Below are 25955 nucleotides of genomic sequence, written 5' to 3'. Positions count from 1 at the left end.
TTTAAAATGAATGTTAAAAATTCCTTTACATATACTTAAAAAAATTTCTTTTTTAATTGTCTGAGGCCAGATTTGTTCTCAAGTCTTCCTGACTTCAGGCCTAGGATTCTACTTACAGCACCACCTAGCTTCACTATTATTATATTATTATTATCATTATCTCCTCTTTAACATTATGAACGAATAAATGAATTTTGCAAATGTTTATTAAGCACCATCTCAAAGCTGGGAATAGAGAGGAAAAAGCGAATAGTCCCTGTCCTCAAAGAGTTTATATTCTAATGATTCAGGACACCCCCCCCCATCCCCGCCCAACACACACACAGAGTACATGTAAAATAGATGCAAGAAAACTTTAGAAGGAAGGTACTAACAGGCTGAGTACCCATAAAAGGCTTACTACGGAAGCTAAGTTGATTGTTGAAGAAAAGCAGAAATTCTGGGAGGTAGAGAGAAGGGAGTAGATGCTAAGCAGGGCAGCAGATGGATTGTCCCAGGCCAGGAACAGCTTGTAGGCCCACAGAGTGGGTAAGAAGGGAATGATGGACTGGAAGACTGTATAGACCGAAAGAAGCCAAGCTTTAAAGGCTAAACAAGGACTTCATATTTGATACGAGTTAACAGCAAATCTACAGTTAACTAAGCAGGGAAAAGAACACAGTTAAGTGAAGAGAATAACATGCTCTTCAGGAAAATCCCTTTGCCAAGTTTGTGAAGATTTCGAGATGTGGGGAAAGCAACAACAAGATATGACAAACGATTGGTTATGTGAGAAAAAAGTGAGACTGTGCACCTGTGAGGTTGTAGAAAGTGAGCAAATATTACTGGGCTTATACTCCAAAGAGATACTAAAGAAGGGAAAGGGACCTGTATGTGCCAAAATGTTTGTGGCAGCCCTGTTTGTAGTGGCCAGAAGCTGGAAAATGAATGGATGCCCATCAGTTGGAGAATGGTTGGGTAAATTGTGGTATATGAATGTTATGGAATATTATTGTTCTGTAAGAAATGACCAACAGGATGAATACAGAGAGGCTTGGAGAGACTTACATGAACTGATGCTAAGTGAAATGAGCAGAACCAGGAGATCATTATATACTTCAACAACGATACTGTATGAAGATGTAATCTGATGGAAGTGGATTTCTTTGACAAAGAGACCTAATTCAGTTTCAATTGATCAATGATGGACAGAAGCAGCTACACCCAAAGAAAGAACACTGGGAAATGAATGTAAACTGTTTGCATTTTTGTTTTTTTCCCAGGTTATTTTTACCTTCTGAATCCAATTCTCCCTGTGCAACAAGAGAACTGTTTGGTTCTGCACACATATATTGTATCTAGGATATACTGCGACATATTTAACATATATAGGACTGCTTGCCATCTAGGGGAGGGGGTGGAGGGAAAGAGGCAAAAAATTGGAACAGAAGTGAGTGCAAGGGATAATGTTGTAAAAAATTACCCTGACATGGGTTCTGTCAATAAAAAAGTTATTATAACAAATAAAAAAAAATAAATTTAAAAAAATAGAAAGTGAGCAAACGTGAGAATGTCCTACACAGAAATCAGAAAGTCTGGAAGGGGATGAACCTGGAAGGTAAATATACTGCCACATATTCCACAATAATCTCTCGTCTTTATCTTACATTCATTGTGGGCACTGCAAGAGGAAATGATTCAATATCCAAGGAATGGTATCTTCTGAAACACAATCATACCAACTATTAGCTCTCTCATTTGATGGTCCTAAGAAGAATCTGTGAACTTTCCCTTTGGCTTCAATCTTCCTATGTCTTCTGGTTTCATTAATCACAAAAATAGCAATATCCTTCAGCTCTCCATGGCATATCAATCTCTGGACAAAGATTTCACAGTACTTAGAATTAAAGTAAGTATTTGGAAACTGTGATTTTTAGTATCTTTTGCCCCCTTTCTGCTCAGCCACATCCATACCTTCAGGTTAGCACGAGAAAGGTCATGGTCTTTTTTGATTTTTCTTTGTGAGTTTATCATACATAGGCAAGTCTACTGTCTACAAGTCTACAGAGTCATGGATTTTCTCTGCATTTAGAAGAGTTGGCCCTTAAGGACAATCACAAACCATGATTATGATGTGCTCAGAAGGCCAGTAGGCCTTGCCCTTTAGAAACTAGGTTTACCTCCATGCCATGATAAGATAGGAAGAATAAGACTTATTGCAAGGTAGATTCCTAAATAACTTTCAAAAGTAAATTCTAATGCTCAGTCCTCCAGAAAACCTCTTACTCTTTCAGAGTGAGCTTCCTGACCTTCTTTCCACAGAATTTGCAGAACCTTGCTATTTACCTTTGTCATGGCAGCTGCTCTGCATCAGGTAGACTAAAAGATTTGCCAAGAGGTCTAAATGCTAAATGACTAGCCTAGAGTCAGAGAGTCAATAAAAGGGAGCAGCTAGGGAGCGCCATAGTGCACAGAGTGCTGGCCTGGAGTCAGTAAGACTTATCTTCCTGAGTTCAAATGTGGCCTTAGATACTTCCTAGATGTGTAACTGTGGGCAAGTCACTACACCCTACTTGCCTCAATCTGTAAAATGAGCTGGAGAAGGAAGTGGCAAACCACTCCAGGACCCCAAGACCTCAAATGGGGTCATAAAGAGTCAGATATGATTGAACAACAAGATAAGTCTAGATCCTTCTTGGATCCACCCAACCATCTAGTGATGTCATCATGATAATTCTTAATGTAAGTAGAAACTCCAAATTCAAAAGCCAGTCTGCAAAGTCTTGAGTAATAAATCAGGGATCAATAATTCTAAAATGGATTGAGGAAAGTTAGATAAGTTTAGGGGCAGAGATGCTAAACATCAGGCTGATATCAGAGGACTTTGACATTAGAAACAGTAAAAGATGGATCAGATTTGATTCAAAATGTTATGTTCTTACTAGACAGAAGGAACTCTTAATTTGCCACTAGTAACTGCTACTTCCTCTCCTCTCCACCAAATTCTGCTCCCCCCCTCCAAAAGAGGGGAAGAGGAAGGAGGAGGGCAAAGGGAGAGAGTGAGAAAGAAAAAGAGAAAGAGAGAATTAATTTTCCTTCATATATCAAGATAATGGCACTAATTATTTGTTACGCATTGTATAATTAGAAATGCTGGTGGAAAAAAGACAGAAAATCCCACTAAAGAAGTCTATTAAAACATTTAAATTAAATTAAAAAAATACTTACCAGATGCCCTACTAAAATCTATGATGTAAGTTTAGGACAAATTTTACTTTTTTTTCTAAGTAGCACAGATGTGCTTTCCTAACTAGTTTCTTTAGTTTATTAGCTTTGAAAGGTCAAAATTAGGTCAACTTGCACCAAAATTACTTAGAACTGATTTAATACTCAGCAACGAGTTTGGAGAAGGCAGTTTTATACTGTCAGAAGAATCTCAAAAGCTTTAAAGAGGGTTTAAATACTCTAACTGCAAAGAAATGTACTAATCTTGCCATTTTCTTAAACCAATGAAAAAAACTAAAGCTTGATTAAAAAACAAAATGAAAACCAAGACCAAGACTGAACAGATCACTAAAATTTCAGATGGAATAGTTAAGTTTTATCTTAAAAGAAAAATATAACGTAATCTTCATAATTACTCACTAGAAAAGAACAAGAAAACATTTAAAAAGTTAACTCTTTAACCAATACAGCTTAAAAAATATAAGTAAAATGCTTATAGATTTGTTCTGATTCCATCAAGAACAATAAAAATCAACACATTAACTTTTGTTTTTTAATCCATTGACTGATTTTCATTATAATCTCTTTGATTTCCACTAGGATTAAGGTTTATTGGTCTGTACATTTTCTCTGTGCACTGAATATGTTTCATTGTTAACATTTTTAGAAAAAGAAAAGTTGATTTGTTCACTAAAGCATTTATTATGAACTATGCATAGCACAGTGGTCTTATGAAAACTTCAAGATTTAGGTCAAAATTTTTATCTACAACTCCATAATCAGACCTCCTTCTCTACTATTCCATTGAAACCTCTCTTTCCTTACATGAACTAATGCTAAATAAAATGAGTAGAACTAGGAGATTACTGTATACAGCAAACACAAAATCATATGATGATCAATTCTGATGGGCATGGCTCTTTTCAACAATGAAGTGATTCAGGCCAGTTCCAATGGTCTTATGATGGAGAAAGGCTACTGTACCCAGAGAGAGGACTGTGGAAAGTGAGTGTGGATTGCAACACAGTATTTTCACTTTTTTTGTTGTTTGCTTACATTTTGTTTTTTCTCATTTTTTTCTTTTTGATCTTATTTTTCTTATGTAGCTGATAATTGTGGAAATATGTATAGAAAAATTGTATATGTTTAACATACATTGGATTACTCGCTATCTAGGGGAGGGGATAGGGAATGGGGAGAAAAAAAATTGGAACACAAGGTTATCTGCAAGGGTCATTGTTGAAAATTATCTATGCATATGCCACGAAAATAAAAAGCTTTACTAAAAAAATATATATATTTTAAAAGAAACCTCTCTCTCAAAAGTCCATAAAATCTTCTACTTGCAAAGCCAATGGCCTTTTCTCAGTTCTCATTTTCCTTGACTTTTCAGCAGCATTTGACACGGTTAACTCTTCATTTCTGATACCTTAACCTTTTTTGCATTCCATGAAATGGAAATGGAATCTCTATCTACTGAATCATAGCCAAGGTCCTCAGCCTAATATTCTGGGCTCTTCTACAATCAGTCTCTATTCCACTTCTCAAGCTCTATTTCCCATTCCATCTCTTCACATGTTATATAATTAAGGAAAAATAGTTTATTTATTATTTCCTAAACACATTTCAACATGCCTTTGCTTAAACCATGGCCTACTGTGAGAATGTTTTTACATTTTTGTCATTTGAAATCCTGTTCACTTTCTGAGGCATAGCTCCCCCCCTTAAATATTCTTTATTTACCTTCAGTCAAAAGGAATCTTTTCCATTCCCAAATTTTCACAGTATTTTTTCTGCATCTCACTCATATATTTATCATATATATTTTTTATCATACGTTATTTTTGTATGACTTATTCCTTTCCCATCCTAATTAGATTACAATGTTCTGGAAGACTGAAGTTGTGTTTTATTCATCTTTTGATACCTCCTAAACTTCTATCCCGTAGTGTTACTTCTAAAATGCTCATTATGAAGTTTCTTGAATGAGTTTGTTTTCACTTTATTTGTATTCATTAAATTAATATCACTGAATGAATGAACCCTTTATTTCTAGTGGTTTTTAACTCACCTCACTAACATAATCATTAACTTCAAATTCTCCCTTGGGAAATGTGGATATTCTGGCTCCTTTTAGAATCTTTTCTGTTCACCTTTGAAGCTGCCACTAAGACATTAAATACTGTTATTCTCATCTCTGTCCATATATAGTTATTAATTGGTCAATAGTTCTCTATATGGAGACAGAGATTTCTCTTAAAAGGGATGATTCTCAAATGTCAAGATAACTATTTTCTTTTAGGTTTTACACAGTCTGGACACCTACAACAATATTATTACTGTACAAGAGATTTGTATAAAAAGAACAAAGTGTATTTTAATTTTAAGTCCAAGAATTATCTTATTTTAGTAATATTTAGCTTAAAAAATGCTTAGAAAAACATTTCTGATCACTTGGCATTTTGGAGTGAGTAGAGATCTGGGTTCAATTCATGCACTGCAATACAAGCACTATGATCACAGAATAAGGATTATATATACCAACATAGCATTAAAAAAAATTTAAACTAAATAACTCATTTATTCAACAGGCACTTTTATGAGTACTGGGTATATGTACATTTCACTGTAGTAGGAATGGATGGGGGAAAGAGGTTTTAGGGGAGTTGGTTATTAGGGGAAGAAAAGTATTTGGCCATCAGTGAGTTTATAAAAGTAGCTAGAAAGTCAATACATGTGCTAAATATCATTCTGCCCATTATCTTATAGGGACTACAATCTATTCCCTTTCTCATTTTGATCCCCTGGTGAATGAATCAGTTCAACCGTGTACTATCTTTCTCAATCTTCCATTGTCTTTAATGGATTAAATACCATAGAGCTAGGCTAATTGGGTCCACTAAAAATTGTTATGTAATCTCAGCTGGACTCTTGCTGCAAGAAGGCAGTCCCTTTAAGCTTCCCACACAGACTCATTAGCCTTTTCTACCACTCAGCTTTTCTGAACCTTTCTCTCTCTCCTCAAATGGTCCCTCACTGCCTTGTCCCCCCTACCCTTGCTTTTTCATGTTTAATAGGAAAACCATGAGGTACTTCCAGGTGCATTCTGCTCTTCTCCCCATCTCATCTCCCATCCCTAACATGCCTTTCCTTCAGTATCTTCTTCTTTGCTCTTTTGTACATAAAGAAATGATCTTTCTACTTACCAAATAAATCTTCTCTCCCTGAAGATGTGATTCCATCCCATCTCATCCTCTTCAGAATAATGCCCACTTGATCATCCTCATTTTCCCCTTAATCTTTGTCAAATGGCAGTGGTTCCTCACTGCCTACAAAAAACCCTACTATCAGACCCATTCTTAAAAAACTCTTCTTTGGTACCCACACCTAACTCCATATACCAAGATAAGGTCGAAATGGGTTCATGATCTAGATATAAAAAATGATACTATAAACAAATCAGAAGAATACAGGATAGTTTACCTCTCAGATTTGTGGAGGTGGAAGGAATTTGTGACCAAAGAAGAACTAGATATCTTTATTGATCGTAAAATAAATAATTTTGACTATATTAAGTTAAAAAGTTTTTGTACAAACAAAACTAATGCAGACAAGATTAAAAGGAAAGCGATAAACTGAGAAAACATTTTTACATCCAAAGGATCAGATAAAGTCCTCATTTCTAAGATCTATAGAAAATTGACTCAAATTTATAATAATTCAAAGCCATTCTCCAATCGATAATCAAAGGATATGAACAGACAATTTTCAGATGAAGAAATTGAAATTATTTGTAGCCACATGAAAAGGTGCTCCAAATCACTACTGATCAGAGAAACATAAATTAAGACAACTCTGAGATACCACTATACACCTGTCAGATTGGCTAAAATGACAGGAAAGGATAACATCAATGTTGGAGGCAATGTGGGAAAACTGGGACACTGATGCACTGTTGGTGGAACTGTGAACGGATCCAGCCATTCTGGAGAGCAATCTGGAACTATGCTCAAAAAGTTATCAAACTGTGCATACCCTTTGATCCAGCAGTGTTTCTACTGGGCTTATAGCCCAAAGAGATCTTAAAGGAGGGAAAGGGACCCACATGTGCAAAAAATGTTTGTGGCAGCCCTCTTTGTAGTGGCAAGAAAGTAGAAACAGTGGGTGCCTATCAGTTGGAGAATGGCTGAATAAGTTATAGTATATGAATGTTATGGAATACTATTCTGTAAGAAACTACCAGCAGGATGATTTCAGAGAGTCCTGGAGAGACTTACATGAACTGATGCTAAATGAAATGAATAGAACCAGGAGATCACTATACATGGCAACAAGAAGACTATATGATAATCAATTCTGATGGACATGGCTCTCTTCAACAATGAAATGATTCAAACCAATTCCGATTGTTCAGTGATGAAGAGAGCCATCTACACCGAGAGAGGCCTGTGGGAACTGAGTGTGGTTCCATAACATAGCATGCTCACACTCTCTCTGCTGTTATTTGTTTACATTTTGCTTTCTTTCTCTTTCTTTTTCTTCCTTCTTGATCTGATTTTGTTTTTGTGCAACAAGATAACTATAAATATAATGGATCTAAGACATATTTAACATGTACTGGACTACCTCCAGTTCTATAGGGGAGGGGGTGGGGGTAAAGAGGGGAAAAATCTGGAACAAAAGGTTATGCAAGGGTCAATGTTGGAAAAATTACCCATGCATATACTTTGAAAATAAAAAAAAATAACAACAAAATAAATTAAAATACAATAAAACATTTAAAAAAAAAAACTCTCTTTTCATCTGTATGTTTCTGAAAACTCTCATCCTCTATCTCTTCTTTTTTTTGGTATGGGATTAAAGTCCTAACGAAAGCTATCTTAAATCAAGGCATTATCTCAAGTCTCCCCCAAGTCCAGTCAATTTTCTACTCAGGTGCCAAACTGATTTTCCTAAAGCTGTGTCACTGACTCCCCACCCCACCCCCAAAATCCCTGTGGTTCTCTTGTCCACCCAAGATTTCACAGAAAATTCGAGGCTAGATTTTAAAACTTTTCATAATCTGGCCCCTTCCTCTTTCTAGTGTTCTTATACTTTACTCCCCTCCACCTATTCTATGCCATAGACTTTCTTCTTGTTGCTCACCTAAGAAATTCTAGCTATGTCCCCTGCCTGCAATACTTTTTCATGCCTATCACTGCTTCCTGCTTCCTCCAAGTCTCAGCTAAAATTCCACTTTCTGCAATCAGCTTTTCCTGATCTCCTTTAGTGCCTTTTTTTTTTGTAAGAGCACCTCCAATTTATCCAGACAAAGCTTGTTTGTATATAGTTTTGTCCCTCATTAGAATGTGATCTCCTTAAAGGTAGGGATAATTTTTGTCTTTCTTTGTAGCTCTGGAGCTTAGCACAGTGCCTGGAATATAGTAAGCACTTTAAAAAAAAAATGCTTATTGATAGAGTAGACACAGAATTATACAATTGCGTAAGTAGTATTAACATTTAAGAACTCACAAATAATTATTTTATACTTGTATAGGTTTAAAGTATTTGCTTTTGAATATATCAAAAATTCTCAATAAAGATAGATTTGATTGTTCATTATTTGGAGGTTAGGTATAAGACAAATGAATCATCAAATATTAATGAAAAATCTACATTCCATCATAAAAGGAAAAGTAATTTTTTTTTCAAACTGTTAATACATCTATGTGGTAAACTAAATTCATTTATTTATTGTCATTCATAAGAAACTCTGTTAGGGCAGCATCCTCTAATCAAAACAATAATATATTGTAAAGATACTATTTTACCTTCCCCTGCAAATAAACTTCAAATTAATTTCTTTAATACAAAACATTAACCAAAACTGTATTATCTTACTTTTTCTTTAATTCTAGGAAAAAAAGATTTTTTTCTCTCATTGAAAGATTCTTAATCTTGAGAAAGCTAACTAAACTTATATCAGTCTAACACATACACACTACCAGAATTAAAACACAAAATGCTCTTAGCATTTTGGTGCTTAAAAAAAAAAAAAAAACTAATTTACTCTTTAATTTTTTTAATTAGGCCACAAATTTAGAATCTCATTTGGCAAGAAATAGCTATGCATACATTAAAAAGGGGCTTAAATGCTCAGAGAATTTGGGCATTTTATACTTTGTAGATATTCACAAAATTTTCAAGCACAATGAAAGACAGTAAAATGCAAATTTAAATTTCCTTTTGAGGGATACAGAGAAATTATAGCCTTATATGCATTGTGAATTATTTTTTTTACAATAAAGAATACTTTTTCTAGTCTCAGATGCTAGATTCTAGAGATGATTACAAGAAGAAATCTGAGAGTATTTATTTCTAACATGCTTTGAGCACAGGCCTAAGATAATCTCAAAATGCTCCCTTTTTCGATGCTCTTCCAATTTCTCTGATTATATTAACTAGAAAGCCTCAATTAGATATTCATTTTTCTTTAACATCTCTTTAATGCCTTGTAGCTTCAGATTCTTTCCAACAAAATACAGCTGCTAATCTCTCTTTTAACAAGGAAGGTATGTTTCAGGTTTTGGTAGAAGCAGCAACCAGATACAGTTTGAAAAACTATGTCTGTGGATATGTGTGTCAGGCCTGCAGTGATAAACGTGGGGCAAGGAGATAGGTTGCTGAAACAATAATGTGTGGTCAAAGCTTTCATACAACATTCAAAATTTTGACTCTTTAAACCCATTTACTCTGTAGACATTTCTGAAGATCCTTTTAATAATATAAAGGTTGTTGCAAATCAATGAACAAACTGAGATTGTACAATTAAAAGACATCTTTTATCAATTTATCTTTTTTCTATGTACTTTTCCTCTCTAGACTACTTAGAGCAACACTTAATATGATAATGACCAAAAATACATACATACATATATATATATATTTATATATCTGTGATATATCAGATATATATATCTGAATCCACATTAATTTTATACTTTGTACTTTATAGTTATTTTAAATTTAGTAAAGGTACTCACTATAAAAATATAACTCAAAACTCAAAAATATTCTGCCCACAGAATCTTTTTGTTAATATTACAAATATATATATATATTTAAATGTGAAATCAAATTTGTATCAAAAACTCAAGTAGTATATCAAACAAATAAGACATTGTAACATTATTTCTGTTTTTTCTTTGCAAGGAAAAAACAATTCACATTTTTCCTGGTACTTTTTATTTTGCACATGATCAAAATGTAGAAAATAAACTGCCTGCTGAAAATTCATTCTCCTTCAACATCAGAACTTCCTCTTAAGGTCAGCTAATTGAAAGAAACTATTTCATTTATGCCCTTCTATTCTGGTAATTACTATAAGAGAAACTAAAACACATGAGTGATTTTATACAGGTCAATATAAAAGATTAAAATTTTACTTCAGAATGCTTAGAAACGAACTGTATTATTATATATTAGAGAACAAGTTTAATAGTTTTACATGCATATTAAAACATATATAAGCACCAATACAAAATTCCAGCAAAATTAAAAAAAGTAGTATGTAAAATTTGACATTAAAAAATGAAAATTTTTGTATTTAAGATCTTTAATATGGAAACCTGTGAATTTGTATATATTGTGTTTATGCAAAGAGCACAGATATTATAAACAAGTATTATTTGATATTAATGACAAATCAGCACTCATTTTTACTAGTGGAAATACTGTTACTTTTCACAAATCTTCAATCAATACTGGTTTTTCAACCTCTCTGAAGCAGTTTAAGTTTTAGAATTTAGCCTGAAACTTCTGATATCTAAAATGTTTCAGTCATAAATATCAAAGAGTATGAGTTCTTGGGGACTAAAGAGCGTAATCTGGTTCAGATTTCAAGGCTTTTCTTTTGATTAATCAAGCACATAAAAGTGATAGTGACATGAATGTTGGGATAGTTTTCAAAATTATAGACTAGTTTTGACTAAAAGATGTCATGCGACCAATCAGTTAACTTGTTAAAAATATATATATAAGATAATAAGTAAGCAAAGAAGTCCTCATCCACCTGAATAAAATACTTAAATGCCCTAAGCTAAATATAAATTAACGGCAAATCAAAATAAAATATTTAACAAGGATAGTAACTCAAATCCTCAAAAATATCACTTTGAATCCACATTAATTTTATACTTTGTACTTTATAGTTATTTTAAATTTAGTAAAGGTACTCACTATAAAAATATAACTCAAAACTCAAAAATATTCTGCCCACAGAATCTTTTTGTTAATATTACAAATATTAACCAGTAAAAATATCAAGCTAAATGGAGGTTAAATTTATATGTTGCATTTACTAGGAAACAAGGTACATAGCAATATTCCAAGTCACTTAACAAAGGTGAAGACTGTTCTATTAAGAAATAAAAAACTATAAAAAGGAATCAGAGAATAAATCAAATCACTTAAAGAATAAAATCATTCTTAAGACTAAGCTTTAGAAGACAGATAATAAGAAATTTTAATGTATATTCTTTGAAACCACCTAAATAAAGGATTGGAAGCTGATAACACTATGTGAAAACACAACATTTTGCTTTTCAGGATGAAAATAGATACCCCAAAGGAATAATAATAATGAAATGGGGGAAAAAGAACTAGAACATACAAAGGGAAAACCACTACATAAACATGTTCATTTTTTACACTGCACTAAACTAACTTTTCTGAGGCTTACCAATTTGTTAGAACAGATCTGTTTCACAGCCTGGTAGAGGCAAATGTGGACTGTCGAAGGCAATTGTTTTGTTCATTTATCACAACCCTATAATTAATGTACTATCCCACCCCACAATCAACTACAATGCTAGTGAAAACAATGAGGGTAGAATTAGATGGCTTACCGTACACATGGACAGTTTTGTGATTTTCAGGGTGAAATTTGAAGAAAACTCAAGATCAGGGACACATGCAGTATGACAATCTATACGCTATGCAGAAAAAAAGAGAAAAAAATGATTTGTAAAAAAAATACTATCAAGTGGTACATGAAAGGATTTCTTTCTTGTATTATGAAAAAAAGGATTATTATAAATTATAAATGCCAATTGGAAATGTTTGCTGTTATAGTTGACTTTTAAATGGTCTAATAAGGAAAAGCAGTTTATTTTTGAACTTCATTTCTGAACTTGCATATGAAGTAGTTTGCTATTATGGGAATGTATAACAAAGCAAACTAAACACAGCATTGTAAAACCTAATTCTAGAAAAACTAGACAACTGCCTGGTTTTTCCTTTCTGCCCCATTACAAGATTCTTCCCACTTCCCATTTCAAAGCAGTCCAAATGCTGTTTTGGGTGCTTATCTTCTAAACATGTCTATTTAATTTTTTCTCATAAAAGAGAAGGGGGGGAGGTTAATTCCAATTCAGAAAGAATTTCAAAGTAAGTTTAGCCTTGATTAGTATTTGGCAAAGTAACTTTAAAAAATAACACCTTCACCAAATTATATCATGCACATACTGATATTAATCCCATAGCTTATATATTTAAGAACAATATATGTTGTCTCAGGTTGGTTCCCACTAAGCAATCTTTAGTTGTACATTTTTTGATTGACCTAAGTTGGAATCACTACTAACTTCAGTTGAATGGACCCAAATTTAGTAAATAGCATATATATCACAAATGTTCCTAGATGACATTTCCTATCTTTCATATTTAAAAATCCCCACTAAAAGTTGATACCTCATTCCATTATGGAAGTGATGATGACTTATCAAAGGCTAGGGACAATAGAGCTTTTAAGTTTTAAAAGTTCCTACAAATGCAAAAGGTATTTTCTTGGTATGGGTTCAGGGACAGCAAGACAGCATGTAGGACAGGAGAAAACTGGCTTATCCACATGTAGAGAGGCGCACTGCTAGTCTGATCACAGATAATGGACTTTTCTGTTCAGGAAACTCTCCAAGGATATGTTTCTAAGTTTGAGAAAAACTACAATTGTTGCTAGTCCATACCAACAGAAACACAGAATACTTAATTCCTTTAAGTATTTAAAGAATTATAGATATTTAAAAGGCTTTTGAGGTTTTGACTCCAATTTAACATCAATATATTAAAATATAATCTGCAAAAATGATATATATATGCTTAAAATTAAAAAAAGCTTTTAGTAATTAAGGCTTTTCTTAAATTTATTTTTGGGAAGAAGGGAAATTTATTAATAGTTTAGAAATACAGCCAAATAAAACAATTTAAGGAATTACTAAAGAAATAAGTGAATGACCTGTCAGATTGGCTAAGATGACAGGAAAAAATAATGATGATTGTTGGAGGGGATGTGGGAAAACTAGGACATTGATGCACTGTTGGTGGAGTTGTGAACGAATCCAACCATTTTGGAAAGTAGTTTGGAACTATGCTCAAAAAGTTATCAAACTGTGCATACCCTTTGATCTAGAGTGTTACTACTGGGCTTATATCCCAAAGAGATTATAAAGAAGGGAAAGGGACCTGTTTGTGCATGAATGTTTGTGGCAGCCCTTTTTGTAGTGGCTAGAAACTGGAAACTGAATGGATGTCCATCAGTTGGAGAATGGCTGAATAAATTGTGGTATATGAATATTATGGAATATTACTGTTCTGTAAGAAATAACCAAAAGGATGATTTCAGAAAGGCCTGGAGAGACTTACATGAACTGATGCTGAGTGAAATGAGTAGGACCAGGAGATCATTATATACTTCAACAACAATACTATATGATGACCAGTTCTGATGGACCTGGCCATCCTCAGCAATGAGATCAACCAAATCATTTCCAATGGAGCAGTAATGAACTGAACCAGCTACGCCCAGAGAAAGAACTCTGGGTGATGACTAAAAACCATTACATTGAATTTCCAATCCCTATATTTATGCCCACCTGCCTTTTTGATTTCCTTCGCAAGCTAACTGTACAATATTTCAGAGTCTGATTCTTTTTGTACAGCAAAATAACGTTTTGGTCATGTATACTTATTGTGTATCTAATTTATATTTTAATATATTTAACATCTACTGGTCATCCTGCCATCTGGGGAAGGGGATGGGGGGTAAGAGGTGAAAAATTGGAACAAGAGGTTTGGCAATTGTTAATGCTGTAAAGTTACCCATGCATATAACCTGTAAATAAAAGGCTATTAAATTAAAAAAAAAATAAGTGAATGAGTGTAACATTAAATATCAGAAAGTTTGTGTTCTAACCAACTATCTTAAATTCTTTTGGTCTTAAAATTCTCTTCTACTATTTATTTCTTGCAATTTTTGGCAGTAAGCAAAGGGATCATCAGAAAGAGAAATTAAGTTTCCCCTTTCCCTTTTCAGGCTCAGGGTTGAATTGACTACTATGATGCTCCTTCCCAGAGAGAAAGATAAATTTTTAAATACATAAGAATGAATTTACAAAGTAGTATATCAAACTACTCCATGATTACCAGACTACCTACATTTTTGTTTTGTGAGTTTTTATTAAAAAGCTTAACTTCTGTTATAAAATGCTGAGTAAATAACATTTATCAACACCTTTGCACACATCAATATATTAAATGCTTTAGGATTGGGATGTGGTCACAAGAAACAGAGTAAATAATTTTAGCTCTAATTTCCTCAAATTGTCACTGAATTAACCTATAGGAAGAAGAAACATTTAAGGTGTGGTCAAGAAAAGTGAGGTAAATTTTCATTCTGCAGTTAAGTTTTTTACATACATTTACAGAATATAATTTGACTCATTAATAGGCAGCATGACAAGGGATACAATTATAAAGTGCAGAAAGACATAACTGCAAAATGAAAAAAAACTGTTAATAGAGCTTAAATTTTGTGAATAAATTCCTTGCTACCAGTTGAACAAGGAAAAGTTCAATAAGGCAGACGCTAAGAACAGCAGTGAGTAAGGGAAATCTAGGATTATTCAGGAGTTATGATATGGTAGAATACTACACAGCTAAATTACCATTTAGACCAGAAGGTGGAAGCAGAATTATAAAAGAAACAGAAAACTTTTTGCCTTATCTGCTTCTAGATAAGAGAACCAGAAAGTAGAGAATGATAAACAAAACAATATATACAGAATCTGACCTGAAGGACTATGAAATTGAGTGTCAATGCTTTGAATTTTATTGACTTTGAAAGGCATGACACAGTTTGAGGAATATTTTGAGTAGAGAATGGTAGTTTGGTTTGGTAGTTTGATGACCCATGAAAAGTGGATTAAATACAAACATTGAATCATTTAGCAGATGAAAACAAACAAAAAAACTGGAGTTATTACTGTAAATTTAAAAAATAGCATATACATTTAGCACAGTACCTTAATGCCACAGGGTTCTGAAATAATTGTCTTTGGGTCCAAAACTTCCACAACAGGTTCTGGAATAACTGCTTTTTTCATGCATGACATGTTGAACCCATACACATCATCCCAGAAAGCAATCCTATCTGCATGTTTGTTTGGATCTCCTACTGCTACTAGGCTGATCGTGCAAATGTCAGGGTAGACTGTAAGAAAAGAATATATTCCATCTTAGTAATTTAGCATCACTTCCATTTAAAAAGGGACAGTGCTGTTTTTCTAAAATTAAACTAATATGTAATGCGAAATCAGTAAGGTCTGAACTTCATGAATCTTAAAAATGATCAGAAATGTCACAGACAGAAGAACTAGAGATGATACAGTTGAATGCCCTCATTTTTCAGATGAGGAAACAAGTTCAGGGGAGTGAAGTAACTTGCCTAAGGTTTACAAAGGAGTTAAAATGGTCTTCAAATTCTGTCAGTTTTTGAAAGGCTCAGGAAAAAAGCCTCAGCTAAGGTCCATGTTAACCCCTTTAGAAGACAGCCACTCATAATGTCAATGGTTATCCCACTATCTCTGAATGTGGAGGATATAATATCAGTTATAACAGGATTAATTTACTGGAATTGTTAAAGTCAGATGGAAGTTTTGTAAATGCCATTTATTAAATATTCAAGTTTATTTATATATTCCTTAAACACCAAGAAACAATTTAGGGAAAATGTATTAATTTTTAAAAGGAATGAAAATGAGTAATTTTACCTTAACAGTGCACTTGCCTTCAACTATTTGCTGCTAAAGATCTAATTACCAAATACTCCATTCCAAAGTTCAAAATATTGGAAGATAAAGTTTTTAGGGGAATCTTTTTGGGTTTTTTTATGCATAAGGAAGTCTAAATTAAGTTTCCTCTTTTCTCCCAACTAGATAAATAAATTTGAGTTTTCTTAAGGATCTGAAAGAGAAGCTGCTTAAAACATTGCAAAGTTAAAAAAAAAAATTGAAATACAAATAATTTTGTATAGATTAAGAGGTCAAGAACAAAGAAAGATAATCATAGGCATTAAAAGCAAAATTCTCTTGGTGGACAAGATGTCAGATTTTTAAGGCACATAAGGCACATTCCACTCCACCAAAATTATCAGCAACTCAGAGATAATATAAGGTCTTGATTGCCTCAAGCACTAACTTGAAGTCAATTCTTTCTAACTTCAAGGCTTCCCTCTATTCATTGCATGTTTCATAAAACTTTGGAAAAGTAATTTATACTAAGGAACCAATTAACCAGGACACTATGAAAATAAAGATATTTTCCTACAAAAGAAAAATACAAAAGCTTCCTATTTCTTTACAGTCTAAGAAAATAGAAGTGAGATAGCTCTTCATTAAGAGACCAATAAGAAGAGTTAAATGTTCAGCAGAGCAATATTTTCCTTTGGGCTGGCCACATTGTTGGAATGCCAAATATGTGCTTGACAAAAAGACTATTTTACAGAGAACTCTCACAGGCCAAGTCAAGGTGATGAGAACACTCTCAAGGTCTCTAAGACCTTTAGAATTGATTGTATGACATGGGAAACACTAACACAAGACTGTTCAGCACAGCATGCCCTCATTGGAGGTGGTGTGTCCTATGAGCAAAAGCAGAAATGAACTAGCTCAGAAGAAACACAAGACACTCCAATATTCCGAACTATTTGTGCCCAACCTGTGGCAGAGTATTCGAGGCTCATATTGGTCTGATCAGCCACAGTCAGACACACAATAACTCAATTCTAACATAGTGATGTCATTTTGGTCCTTTTTGAGAAGGATGACAACAACAATTATCTGTCAATTACAAAGTATTTTATTTTTCTACACTTAACAATTACGTGGAAAGAATGTCTGGTGTTAATTGATATTGATAATTATTTTCTGAACTTACTTCATTTGCTTCATCAGAAGTTTATCAACTGTACGCTATCAGCAACTTTAGTGCCCTGAACTTTGGCTTCTTCTTGTGAATCACAAGTACTCTACATCTATACATTCTTCTGGATTACTATGAAAATTATTATTTTCTCATTAAAAATAAAGTTAATTTTTTGTTTTTAATAGTTAATTCTATAGTGGTAATTTAGCATATAAACATGAATATCATGTAAACAAATAAACATAAAGTGACTTTAACCTTTTCTGAGATTTTATAATTTTTCTGCCTTGAAATGAAAGTTTTAAAATATTTAAATTAAGCCCTAAGTACTGATCAGATTTTCTCTATTTCCAACTCTCTCACAGTTGGTTAAAAAAAAAAAATTAGGCCACTTGCCACTCCTTTTCCTTTCTGATTTTCACACATTTGTCATTTGATTTTGGTCTGATGGAAGCTATAATTGAATAATTATTCCTTCTTACAGGTGAAATTAACAAAGTGCTGATTGGACAAAGCACACTGTTAGCAGCCCGTTTACAAATTCATGGCTTTGACATCTGTGTCCTTCTCGACTCACTACCCAGAATTCATTTGTCACCAGAACATTTCACATGGTGAACTGATGAATATGGGAAATCCTTTATTCCTCAGAGATGGCTCACAAACTTTGGAATATTAGAGGAGATTATAATATTTCAAGCCTGTAGAAACAATTTCAAGTGAATATCAGCATCACATGGTTATAGATAAACAATTAGAGGGCGCAAGGAATAAGAAAAAGAAGGGAAGATATTTGTAGTCATAGAAATCAAGCTAAATTGTTTTTCATTAATTAGAGTCCTAAAAACACGGGGAAATGAAAGTCCATCATTGACGCCCATTAAAAAGGAAAATGGAGATAATAATCAAATACATATAGTCATATGTCTATATCTAGGCAGAGGTATCATAGATTTAGTTCCAGATCACTGAAATAAAGCAACTTTGTAAAAATCACTTTAATGTCGTTTGGTCAAATGTCTGATATGCAAACTGGAAGGTTAATGACATCTTGAGTTATTGTAAATTTGTTCCCTATAACTTTGTTTTGCCTAATGCCAAGTTTTCAAAGAACGAATTTATGAAAATCATGAGGAAGAGGGAATGATTTTGAACTATAACTAATATTTTGACTTATTAATAATATCCCTCAACCACAAAACAAAACTCTAAAATTAACCCTGTCTTTACTTTTCTCTTTATTTCCTAAGTCAGGATGTAATTAAATAACTAAAATTTTTCAAATAGAAATGGATTAATTTAGCAAAGATGACTACTTACTATTTTGAAGGAAGGACTTTTTGCTGATTAGAGATGTAAATATCTATATAAAATATCCAATTGTTAACAGTAAAATTAAATTAGATTTTTCAAAAACTTCTCCACTTTTTTTTTTTTTTTTTTTTTTTTTTTTTTTTTTAAAGCATTACAGCCATATCAATAGCAAATAAGACTTGGAAAAGCAAAGTTCATCTTGCAAAGAGACATGGCATAATTTCAGAGATGGCAAGAGGCCCTTTCCCCCCTCAAAATGTCTCTAAAAATTGTGCAATGATGACCCCAAGTTTAAAAATAGTTTAAAAAAAAAAACTCAAAGCAAACTTTTATGTATATTAAGATTTACGGTTAAACAGAAAATGAATGACAAAATTTGATTTGAAAGATTCCTCAGATTCCATTTGGTCTAACTCACATCCGATCAAAAAAACCTTTCAACATTCCCAATAAGTGATCACTCAGATTTTATATGAAGAACTCAAGAAAAGCACAGGCCTTTATCTCTGACTGTCCAGTTCATTATTGGATAACTAACTTAACTTCAAATCTAACAACTTTGATCCTTGTTTCCTAATTCTGACATCCAGAGTCAAGGAACAAAGGTATGCTCTCATTTCACAAGACAATCCTTCATATTCTTGAATGCTATTATAGTGAAAAAAAAAAAACAAAACACCAATATTACAGATTGCAATGATGGAGATGACTTGGTATTCTACATTGCATAGGGTAAAAAAATGCATACATCTTGATCTAAACTTTCTGCTGACTTCTAATTTCACATCTCCAACTTCTTTTCAACCATCTCAAATTGGAAATCCAACAGACATCTTAAATGCAACAAGTCCAAATCAGAACTCATTATCTTTCTTTCTTCCTCTGCCCCCTACCTCTAGCCTATCCCTTTCCCTGTTACAGTAGAATGCAACACCATATTCGTAGTTCCTCAGGCTTGCATCCTGGATTCTTCATTATCTCTTACTTCACCCTCCACCCCATCCATATCCAAATTATCACCAATCCTGTCAACATCATCTTTGCAACACCTCTGGAATATGCTCCTTTTTCTCCTCTCAACAGGGTACACTCTTATCATCCTACACTTGGATAACTGCCATAATTGCCTATGTCCCCAGTCCAATCCTCCATTGAGTCCCTAAAGTGATTTTCTTAACTCATATTTCTGATCATATCACTCTCTTCAGTAAACTCCAGTGGCTCCCTATTGCCCTGTGTACTGTTTGGTACTGATTGGACAATACTCTATGGGCATATGCTTGGAAAATGGCCCTTCCCACTATCCTGTGCTGGTTTGATGATTGGTGTATACAGAGGACTGTAGAAGGGACTAGGGGGTGAAGTAAGACCATAGAGAGACTTTGGTGGTGGACGAGGAAGAAGGCAGTTGAGGAGATCCTACTTCCATCCCCTTCACTTCTACCCCTAAAGACCAAGAATAAAGACTAAGGACTTTTACTTATCCTGATCTGGCTGATTCTAAGGTATCCTGGGTGCTAGCTCGGTCACATTGAACCTCTTTTTATATCCCCAGAACTTAGTATACACAGGGCCTGGCACATAACAGGTACTTAATAAATGCCCTTGTCTCTACCCCCAAACTTTTTAGTCTCCTTCTTTCCTGAATCCCTCAGTGGTCATTGACAGACACTGACCTCTCAATTGGTCTTGTACAAGCCACTCCTCCGTCCTCCTCTGGGCATTTTCCCTAACTGTCCCTTATGTCTGGAATGCTTTCTTCTCTTCATTTCCCAGATTCCTTCATTTCTGAGTTAAAGTCTCACTTTGTGCAAAAAGCTTTTCCTGGTCCTCTTTAATCTCCCTGAGATTACTATCTCCAACTGAGCCTGAAAAAAATACTGTACATACATGGTTGTTTGCACGTTGCGTCCCCATTGGCATAGTACTGACAGAATTAAACAAAAAACAAAAAAACCCAATAATTTTTGCAATCATTTCACATGTGCTTTAAAAAGACAAGAAATGGGGGTGGGGAGAAATCCATGGCACATGTCTTAGAATAAATGAATCTGTCAGAGTCTTCCTGAGAGAAGATTGTCATGAATGGCAGAGAAGGGAAAAAAACAATGTTCAAATGATCACATGAAAGGTGAGGACAGAGAAGAAACCATCAATGCTGGCCTGGGGGACTCACAGAAGACAAAGTAATCTAACTTCATAATTTTGCCTATGGCTAGCTGTAGCATGAATAGGAAATGAAATTTCAATATTGAGCTGCATTATTACATTATGTTGAACAATCAGTTCTCTATCCCTTAAACTTTTGTTTATAACATTCTGACAGAAAGTACCCAAATAGAGTTATGCTTGGATGGATGTGAATGTTCTTCCTAATAATGCATCTAATCCTCCCTAAGCTTTGAGATTCTGGGGTATGTATTCTTTAGTTTGACCCCTGGGGCCCACTTAATATACTAGGTGTGGGTGGGCGAAAGGGTCCTCACTTTATCCATAACACTAGAGAACAGTCTGTTTATTACTTATATCTTGCTCTCACTAGATGACCAGTTCATCTTTTTAAAGCCCCATTTTCCTCTCACCGTATATGCAAGATTTTTTTTTTCAGCTCTTTTTTATATATAGCTTTCCCATTACTATCACATACTAGCATGGTGTCTCATTTGGATTTCCCAGCATGCTCTGGATGTGGACCAAGGTTTACAAATTTTATTTTTGTGGAAAGGGAATTATTGCTACATACTGAGCCTGTTTTCCATCTAGTTAAACAAAGAAGTTAGTCATCAGTAGACTGGTCCTTTGGTTATGAATTCTTTGGCTATGGATATGAAACAACGAAAAGTATAAAAAAAAACAAAACACCTCAGTGGTTTTGATGTTAATTTAGTGAAGCTATGTCACAGACTATATACAGAATATTTTCACACTCAACTGATTGTATAAAGCCCTAAAAGTCTGTAGGATCTCCTGGAAGAGATTAGTTATCACTCAAAAGATTTTGGATGTTTATCTACACAGGAGAGACCACATGAATGAAGAATATTTCCCAGATTTCACCATTTATCTAAGATACTCTACCAACAACAGATGTATCTGGAACAGATGATACAAATAGAAAATGAATTAGTCCTTAAGGTGAAAAAGACAGTCAAGTCAAAAAGCATTTATTGAGTGCTTATTATATGCTAGGCACTATGCTAATTCCTGGGGATATAAATAGGCGATAACTACACATAAAAGAAAGTTGAAAAACTGGGGGTGGTAGGAAGGGAGAACAAAGAAAGTGTCCATGGTGGGGAATGGTAGAGAATGTACCAAGATACAGAAGTGGAGCCCAGAAAAATTGAAAACTTGGCTAGCCTGGGCTTTAGCTTTAAAATGGAGATTCTACAAAGAATCCAACAATTAAAAGTATCCAGAGAGTAAGAGTATAAATTTGTTGTGAGAAGCAAGAAGCAAAGCAAAATTCCAGGTGGAGGAGGTTTCTGCGGCATGCTAGAGAAAGTTCAGAGAATCAGAAGGACAGCCCAGAGAGGAATGAAAATCAAAGTGGCCTGGATTCTGTGCAGGAAATTATAAAGCTCTCTTACAGATCTCAAACTAACTTCTTACAAGTACTGCTACGTGGCAGTAAGAGATGGAACAACACTGATTCTGAAAAACTAAAGATAATAAGGACACAGAGAATAATATGAAGAAGTACAAGGCTGGAATGTGCAGCCTGCAAAATAAAACCAACAAGAAATGCTAAAGAAGAGGAGTAAAACACATAAAAAAAAAACTGTAAGACAGGAAGGCAAGATCTATTAAGAATGAAAATATCAAATATAATTTAAATACAAATCCAGAGAACTCCCTTGTGTCCTAACTGCTAGGAGAAAAACAAAGGCCTCCAGAATATTAGAAAGATTCCCTGGGAAGAACTGTGAGAACATGGACAAGAAGACAGGGATACATAGGTAAAGTTGCAATTGGCACTGTTGGAGCTAACTCCAGAATGACTGAGATCTCAAATTCATTTCAGTATTTAAAAGTTTTTCTTTGCATTTATCCTCTTTATATTTATTCTGCATATACTCACTTATTTGTTGTGCCCCCATTAGAATGTAAGCTCCTTCCATGGAGGGCTTGTTGTGTTCACTGTATTTATTTATATCCCTAGTGCCCAGCTCAGTGCTTGGGTACATAGTATCTAATAAAAACTTGCTGACTAAAAGGAAGGAAAATGGGAAAATGGTAACCTGGTTAAAAATTCATCTTGAAGGATCAAACTCTTTTTTGAAGGAACTATGCTTTTAAAACCAGTAATATCTTTAGACAAATTTTTAAAATCAATTTCTAAAGAATTTTAAAATGAAGTTTAAACTGCAATGATGATAAAAACAAACAAACAAAAAAAAAGTTTGGTCTGTACATTAAACTTTGCAAGTTACAAAGTGGATGTTGACAAAATTTAAAATCAACATATTTTCTAAGTAGGTGACCCACTTGAGCCACTTAGAATTATGTTTTGTGTTTTCTAAACCACTCCTGCTGTCTGATTTATGGACTGATACAGTTAGAAGCCTCAGAAATAGCCTCTCTCAGAGAGTGCCACAGTTTATGATCTTTTTCTTTTAACCATCTCCTTTAAAAATAAAGTTAAATGGGCAGCTGGGTGGCGGAGTGGATAGAGCACCAGCCCTGAAGTCAGGAGGACCTGAGTTCAAATGTGGCCTCAGACACTTAACACTGCCTAGCTATGTGACCCTAGGCAAGTCACTTAACCCTAATTGCCTCAGGGGAAAAAAAAGATAAATGATTTTCCACAATACCCATGAATAACAACATAAAAGGAATTTTTTCCCCCTTCATCATTCCCCCAAAAAATTCACATCTATTTAGAAGCAAGGTGGAGTCGCAGTTAGAAAAATGGCCTCAGATCTCAGTTGAAACCATCTGATGATTCATGGCTATGGGATCTTAGGCAAGTCACGTAATTTCATAATATTTTAAATAATTCTCTAAGACTACAAATTACTGAGAAGGTTTTTTCCCCAGCCTTTGTAGAGAAAAATCCTCTGGTGCTTCCTAAACCAATGAAATTATTTTAGGTTTAACAACACTGTCTTTTCAACTGAGAAGATCAATGAGCCAGTCAACTAACAAATAGGAAATAAGATAGTTATATGAACTTTTCTTTCTTTTTAAAAACCTACTTCTATTTTTTGTTTTTGTATCACCTTCATGCAGTCATCTAGAGTAGGGAGTTTAATTTCCCCAGTTTAAAAAAAACATTACTTCCAAAGCAATCCCAAAGCAATTTTGATTAAAAAACAAAAACAAACAAACAAAAAAAAACTCCAATACTTTCTGCATTCAGAAAAAGTATGGAGATTGAAATGTAACTCAGCATGTGCTATATTCACTTCTTTTCTGTTTTTTTTTTCTCTTCCATGGTTTTCTCTCTTGCTCTGATTTTTTTCTCCTAACATGATTAATAAAAGCAATGTGTATTTAAAAAATGAATTAATTAAAAAAATTTTTTAAAAAAAGAAACATATTACTAAACCAGGGAACATCTAAAGGAGGGAAATAGGGAAAGGCCTTGTCATCTAGTCCTTATTATCTGGGGACTCGCTGAAGGAACTATGGAAGAATATTCAAGAAAATAAGGTTTAAAGAAGTAGTTGCATCTAATTATGTGAAGGTCTTCCATATATTTGGTCTTAGAGGTCAGAACTAGGAACAAAGAATGGAAGTTTCAAAGGACCAATTTCAACTTAATCTCAGGAAAACTTCATTATCATTAGAGATGTCCAAAAGAAGAACAAATAGGATACCTTGGGAGGTGATGGGTTCCTTCCCTTTGGAGGTTTTCAGGAAGAAGTAGAATGATATAATGGGGATACCTTCACATATAAGTTTGTTCAGACAACTGCCAGATTTAAATTTCTATGACTGTGTTTTTTAAATATATCCCTTCTTTCAATTCTCTCCAGAGTTTTTATACATCCCTTATAGCAAAAAAAAAAAAAAAAAAATTAAAAAACAACACACCACCCACTTCAGCAAAGCTAACACAGCAATTGAGTTCACAAGTATATGCAATTATCTTGATAATCTTAAGAATGGAAAAAGAGAGGGAAAGGGACTTACTGTTTTGGGGCAAGGTAAGGAAAGGAGGATTAGGGAAAATTATCTCACATGATTGGGATGCACAAGTAGACAGCTATACAAACAAAGAGGAGCTGTTAGGGGGAGGAGCTAATACATCCATCTAAAGTGGTCAAAAGAAGGAAGAACATATACACAGAGTTGAATATGAAATCCATTTCACTTAACAGGAAAATAAGAGAGAAATAAAGAGAGGAATGAAAATTAAAGGGAGAGCATATTAAGGAAGGGATCAATCCTAAATAAAACAAATTATATTATATTCGTATGACAGAAAACTACTGCCCTGATCTTTTATTAATATAATGACTATTATTCCAAAGGACTATGATGAAACATGCTACTCATTTCCTGATATAGAAGGATTCAGAATGAAGATGAGACCAAAACTCTTGGATATAAGCAATGTGAAATTTGTTTTGATTGATTATACATCAATATGTATCAATATGAATCATAAACAATTTTTTTTCTTATTTTCTCAATTGAGGGGAAAGGTGGAGGTAGGAAGGTAACAAGTAACTCTACCTTCTGGAGTCAAACAAAATAAATGCCTCTTCTACATAACAAACCTTCAAATCACTAATTATAAACTATTTGTACTGATTAAAAAATGGAGAGGTTGATCACAAAGTGATAATAAAAGAAAACAAATACAGTAGCATACTATTCACTAAACCTGTGGAACCCAATTCCAGGGGTAAGGGCTAATTATTTAAAAAGTAAAAAGAAAAAACTGAAGGCAGCTTGAGAAAAAAAAATTGGCATAAATCCACATGCATGGATCATGACCAGTATTACATCAAAGAGAAGTTTCAAATACATATTTGTCAAGTTAAAAATGGTCATGTCATAAAAAGGTTAGAATATCAGTGAAGAAAATACTTTTTATAACTATTCATTAGGAAAGATTTCATGACTAGAACAGATACAGGGATTATCAATGAAGACAAAATACCCAATTAAAATTTAAAAGTTTTTGTACAGAAAACCCCAATAGCTGAAACTGGAAGGAAATCAATTAAATAAGGAAAAAATCTGCAGCA

At 33.8% G+C, this 25955-nt stretch overlaps 1 protein-coding gene across 1 annotated transcript in view; it reads right to left on the bottom strand.

Annotated features, from left to right (window-relative positions):
* PRMT3 (protein arginine methyltransferase 3) overlaps window positions 1-25955 on the bottom strand; it is a 148547-nt gene that overhangs the window by 40230 nt on the left and 82362 nt on the right. The window contains exons 12-13 of the mRNA XM_012552526.3: window positions 15540-15727; window positions 12090-12176 (exon numbers count right to left, since the gene is read on the bottom strand). Of these exons, the coding sequence (XP_012407980.1) occupies window positions 12090-12176; window positions 15540-15727 (275 nt within the window). The remainder of the gene's footprint in view (window positions 1-12089; window positions 12177-15539; window positions 15728-25955) is intronic.

Source organism: Sarcophilus harrisii, chromosome 6 (genome assembly GCF_902635505.1).
Source record: "Sarcophilus harrisii chromosome 6, mSarHar1.11, whole genome shotgun sequence".
Lineage (NCBI taxonomy): Eukaryota > Metazoa > Chordata > Mammalia > Dasyuromorphia > Dasyuridae > Sarcophilus > Sarcophilus harrisii.
The sequence above is the reverse complement of the archived record's forward strand: the minus strand, read 5'-3'. Positions and strand labels throughout refer to the sequence as shown.